The sequence below is a fragment of the Salvelinus alpinus genome, chromosome 21, assembly GCF_045679555.1.
Source record: "Salvelinus alpinus chromosome 21, SLU_Salpinus.1, whole genome shotgun sequence".
Lineage (NCBI taxonomy): Eukaryota > Metazoa > Chordata > Actinopteri > Salmoniformes > Salmonidae > Salvelinus > Salvelinus alpinus.
The window spans coordinates 27,353,252-27,359,251 of NC_092106.1; the positions used below are offsets into that span (position 1 = coordinate 27,353,252).

A 6,000-nucleotide genomic window follows, 5' to 3' on the forward strand; every position below is an offset into this window, starting at 1 on the left:
TCTATCCTCCTGAATCCTGCTTACCAAGCAAAAACTCAAGCAGGAAGTACCAGTGACTCGCTCAATACGGAAGTGGTCAGATGAAGCAGATGCTACAGGACTGTTTTGCTAGCACAGACTGGAATATGTTCCGGGATTCATCCAATGGCATTGAGGAATACACCACCTCAGTCATCGGCTTCATCAATAAGTGCATCGATGACGTCATGCATCGATGACATCGGCCCACAGTGACATTGACATTTTCAACCTCTCCCTGACCGAGTCTATAATACCTACATGTTTCAAGCAGACCACCATAGTCCCTGTGCCCAAGGAAGCGAAGGTAACCTGCCTAAATGATGGGAGGTCATGGCTCACATCAACAGCATCCTCCCGGACACCCTAGACCCACTCCAATTCACATACCGCCCCAACAGATGACGCAATCTCAATTGCAATCCACACTGCCCTTTCTCACCTGGACAAAAGGAACACCTATGTGAGAATGTTCATTGACTACAGCTCAGCGTTCAACACCATAGTGCCCACAAAGCTCATCACTAAGCTAAGGACTCTGGGTTAAACACCTCCCTCTGCAACTGGATCCTGGACTTCCTGACGGGCTGCCCCCAGGTGGTAAGAGTAGGCAACAACACATCTGCCACGCTGATCCTTAGCACTGGGAACCCTCAGGGGTGTGTACTTAGTCTCCTCCTGTACTCCCTGGTCAACCACGACTGCGTGGCCAAACACGACTCCAACACCATCATTAAGTTTGCTGAGGACACAACAGTGACAACGATGAGACGGCCTATAGGGAGGTCAGAGAACTGGTAGTGTGGCGCCAGGACAACAACCTCTCAACGTGAGCAAGACAAAGGAGCTGATCGTGGACTACAGGAAAAGGCAGGCCGAACAGACCACCATTACCATCGACGGGGCTGTAGTGGAGCGCGTCGAAAGTTTCAAGTTCCTGGGTGTCCACATCACCAACGAACTATCATGGTCCAAACATACCAAGACAGTCCTTTTCCCCCTCAGGAGACTGAAATGATTTGGCATGGGTCCCCAGATCCTCAAAAGGTTCTACAGCTGCACCATCGAGAGCATCCTGACCAGTTGCCTCACCGCCTGGTATGGCAACTGGTCGGCATCTGACCGTATGGAGCGACAAACGGTAGTGCGAACGGCCCAGTGCATCACTGGGGCCAAGCTCCCTGCCATCCAGGACCTATATAATAGGCGGTGTCAGAGGAAAGCCCATAAAATTGTCAGAGACTCCAGCCACCCAAGTTATACTGTTTTGTCTGCTACCGCACGGCAAGTCTAGGACCAAAAGGCTCCTCAGCAGCTTCTACCCCCAAGCCATGACTGCTGAACAATTCATAAAATCGCCACCGGACAATTTACATTGAACCCCCTCCCTTTTGTACACTGCTGCTACTCGCTGTTTGTTTGTTACCTATGCATAGTCACTTCGCCCCCACCTACATGTACAGATTACCTCAACTAGCCTGTACCCCCGCACTCTGACTCAGTACCCCCTGTATTTATCCTCGTTATTGTTATTCTTATTGTGTTACTTTTTATTATAGTCTACGTGGTAAATATTTTCTTCTTCTTGAACTGCAGTTGGTTAAGGGCTTGTAAGTAAGCATTTCACGGTAAAGTCTACACTTGTTGTATTCGGCGCATGTGACAAATAAAGTTTGATACTGCACAGTGGCAATAGGGTAGCATGATGACATCATCCCTTTCATGTAAAAAGTCTGGCCCGCAAATTCCTTGTTTTATCAATATGGCTCGTGTGTGAATTTGAGTTTAACACCCCTGTTATTGTATCCATATTTTCTTAATGTTGACATATCTTCACCATTGGAGTAGCTACCTACTGTATTATGAATCTTTGCATACTGATGTTCTGCTCTCATAGAATAAATTAATACAATACTGTACACTACACAGTGGCAATAGGGTAGCATGGTGACATAATCCCTGGATGCATCACACAGTGAGATAGATGTGGAGCAGGCTCAGAAATATATAACATTCTCTCCTCTCTGACCGTCCTTCAGCTGCACCTTGATCAACAGAACACTGTTTGGTCCACATCCCCATCACGGACAGTCACCATCACGGACAGTCACCAGAGTCCTGTCAGTCAGTCAAGATGCTTTGTTATCACTGTGTGGCCAATCAAGCTAATACGATGAATGTATCATCACTAGACTGTATCATCGCATTCCATTGTTGATATACAAAAAGGATTACATTGATATGTAGACTATTGCTCATATCATGACTGAAGATGGAGAAAGAAGACCTTGAGGAGGAAAAACAAGCAGACATGCTCCTTTTCCACCTTATCTAGGCTGGCTGGCTACGTCAGCGAGCTATTCACTGCTGTATGAGTCATCCGTTTCATGAATGAATGGCTCGCATCTCTCTGCACCCAGTGCCAGACCATAATGCAAGATTGCACAACATCATCACATGATCGAGGCTTATGAAACACAATAACATGCATGATCAAACATGTATATAACATTGTTATATTTGAATACAGTGAAGACTATGAATGGATAGAATGGATTTAACTGCAATTTTTGCATCACTATCGTAACTAATATTTATGTCTAGTTAGTTGAAGAAAAACTAATCAAAATTATGCCAAATGACAGTTTATTTATTGCAGTACAATGCCACTGACCTAGATTTATATAAACGTCACTACTCTCACATAACATCATGCAGAGAAAAAAAGAGGAGGGAGGGTGCAAGCAAAGCAATGGGAAAGATGGAGATGCAGACCTTTTATGTTTCAGATAGTTACCTTTCTGTGCCTTCCTTTGAACACCACAGCGAAAGCCCCATGTCCCACCAAGTCCTTTCTGCTGTATTCAAAGTCTCCAACCGTCTCCATTGTCAAAGTAACTGTCCAATTTAGGTCAGGTGTGGAAAGATTCTTTCTTCAGTGAGGCACGTTGAAGGATGCTCTCTTTTGATATGAGAACCCTGGTGCAACAATGTATCCACCCAAACGTTGCTTTAGCTGTCAAGCAAACTAGTGATTGTAGCGTTTACACAATACAAGTCAGTTTTACAAGGACAAGCGTGCATTCCAGTCCACCTTTGATATTGCCTGAGAAACAGCCATGTGATGATATAACTGATCACCTTTAAAAGGGGATGCAAAACTGGAGCTAGTGTCAAATTATTTCCTGTCAGTAGCCAAGTACAACAGATTCTGTAATGTTTGACGTTTAACTATTTCCACAATCAGACAATGCAGTCAGCTTTACGCATGGCTGGACACAATCCCAAGGTACACAATGTCAGTCCCTACTGCCAGCTGTCATTTTCTGACCCAAATTGCTAACGTTATACACTGGCTAGCTACCTAGTTATATGTACATTTAGTTAGCAAACAAATTAGCTCAAAACTGCTTTGCTTGACATTCTACATGATGTCAAGTATTCTGGATAAATAGATTGCAAGCTTCAAAAACCCAAAGCCACTTCTACTATATAAAAAGAGAGTGACATGCTGTGACATGCGTCATGTTGCCCATTGTTGCTTGCAAACAACCATGCTAACAGCATTTTATATACAGTAGCTAGTTAGCTTTAACGTTAGCTTCATGCTACCTAAACAGAATATCAATTGAATTGACGGATCACAACTAGCAATGATCCGATTATCGCAGGTTATTGTAAGAACATCTAAAATACATATATTTTCCTGAAAAGCTATGACATGCAACACTACTGAGTTTCAATAGAATTCGTGTCAGTCAGTTTACTGTCATAATAGTCCTCTGGTGAGATGTTCTATCCAGAAGACGTCTCTCTGCTTGGAAAACATTGACGTTCGTGCGATTCTCTTCAATGTTATCCAAATCGCATCTATTCAAATTCCTTGATTTTCATCATTAGTCATCAAATCTCAGTCACAGGGAGAAAATACTTGGGTCAGCAAGAACATGGCAACCGATTCAAATTCACCTTTACCGTACGACAAGTAAAACCATTGAATGTATGTCCCTTAATATAGTTAATCTGCTATTTTGGCTTCGTCTTTCCCCTTCCAATCACATTGGCCAGGTACAGCCTTGTCTACTGACATACTTTACCTATGTCAATACATAACAAATGACGAAAAGAGTACGGTGACAAATCTTTTCGTCCATATCCTTCCGCGGACTACATCAATGCGCAAGATGCCCTCCGCGACGAAGGATAGTTCCACGATGTCGTAATTTAGGTCATCTGGGATAACCCAGAACTAAAACCTCGTGTTGTGGCTTTGATTTGATTTGAATAAAAACACATGACATATTTCATTGTTATTAATGAAGTAAAACATGTAATTACTTAGCTCGCTCCAAAATATCTTCACAGAGTCACACTCATAAACAATGTGTATAAAAGTTTCCCCTACTCCTACTTAATTAATAGGTAATGTCTTTATCTTATCTGGTGAATTTTAAATACACAAAATAAAATAATTTAAATCTGTTCCCAAATGCAATATTTTTGTTGTTGCTTGAAATCGAAAATGTACTAACATCTCTAGGTTTAGTCAATGACAAAAATCAAAATAAATGCATTCTTACAACTGTACCATAGGTTTATACAAATGTAACCCCTGACCTTTTTTGTTTTATTATTTTGATATATTTTGTTTCATAAGAATACAATATAATTGTAGTGATGTCTTGTTTATTCGTTACTGTAATTTGAATAATACCAATATATTTTTTTTTACTAAAGTCTCGTGTAATTGGTCATATGATCGATGTACGTAGTCTGTCCACGAAATATTATAATTTAGGCTACACATTTTTTGTTGTTCATTTAACTGGTATGTATCTACCAGTATCGAGGTATGTTTGATTAAAAAAACTGAAACTTTGCAATTGTTTGACTATGACACCCTTAAAATAAATGCCGCGTTCATGTGCAGGTTGGAACTAGGAAACTTGAACATGTCCGAATTGCTGATTCGTTGAACGCGGCATGTGTATAACTACAACATAATAATTTCCAAGTGATTATCTACTTCAAATAATTGGGATATATGAATGAAAGTATTAGCCTACATCAGAGGTATTCAAATCTTACCTAGGTCCGGAGCCTGCTGGTTTTCTAATAATTAATTGCACCCACCTGGTGTCACAGGTCTAAATCAGTCCCTGATTAGAGAGGAACCATTCACAAAAGCAGTGGATCTGGTTTACAGGTCCAGAGTTGAGTTTAATGGGCCTACAGTATCATTAACAAATATAGCCTATCGATTGTCATCCCAAAGTGAACAGTAATATGATAGCCCAATCTCACTATGTTTTGAAATTATATTTCAGAGCCCAAAGCCCACGTACCCCAATGATGTATTGGTACCCCATTGCATGTTCAGCCCCATCTAGCGTTAGAGTAGTATAGACAGTGATAGGCTACCAGAGATTTACATTATGTTCAGGCCTCTATTTGTAGCTCAAGACTGGTCCGTCATTCCTTTGCTTTGTAAATGTTTCCCCCTACTGGATTTATTCAGGTATGACATATATCCCTTGAATGCGTTTGAAAAATAAAAACTGCTGACTCCCTTGTCACTGAGTGTCCTGGATCCTTTATTATTTAATTAATTTATAAACCAAACAGGCCTATAGTTTATTAGTGTGACTTGCTCTAGATATTGCACTTACTTCTTATTCATGCGACTAGCTGTTTCTAAATGGAGATCCATTAGCATTTTACATTTGTTTATGCTAATTTGATTTCTGCACAGGAACGGACATCAATTTAACAGGAAAACGAAGGCAGTACGGCCATCAATGCAATTATATTCAATCAATTGGCCAATACATTAGTTGGGTTACTTGCTCTTTGAGGACCGTTGTAATTGCTTGGATAGCCCTTTGGTGATGGCGGAAAATATATATTGTTCTTATTTATTTTTTATTTCACCTTTATTTAACCAGGTAGGCTAGTTGAGAACAAGTTCTCATTTATAATTGC

At 40.9% G+C, this 6,000-nt stretch overlaps 1 protein-coding gene across 2 annotated transcripts in view; it reads right to left on the reverse strand.

Annotated features, from left to right (window-relative positions):
* LOC139548160 (serine/threonine-protein kinase ULK2-like) overlaps window positions 1-4,162 on the reverse strand; it is a 50,516-nt gene extending 46,354 nt beyond the window's left edge. For both annotated transcript variants that reach the window (XM_071357612.1, XM_071357611.1), the window contains exon 1: window positions 2,816-4,162. In XM_071357612.1, the coding sequence (XP_071213713.1) occupies window positions 2,816-2,905 (90 nt within the window). In that variant the 5' untranslated portion in view covers window positions 2,906-4,162. The remainder of the gene's footprint in view (window positions 1-2,815) is intronic.
* Window positions 4,163-6,000: the final 1,838 nt, after the last annotated feature.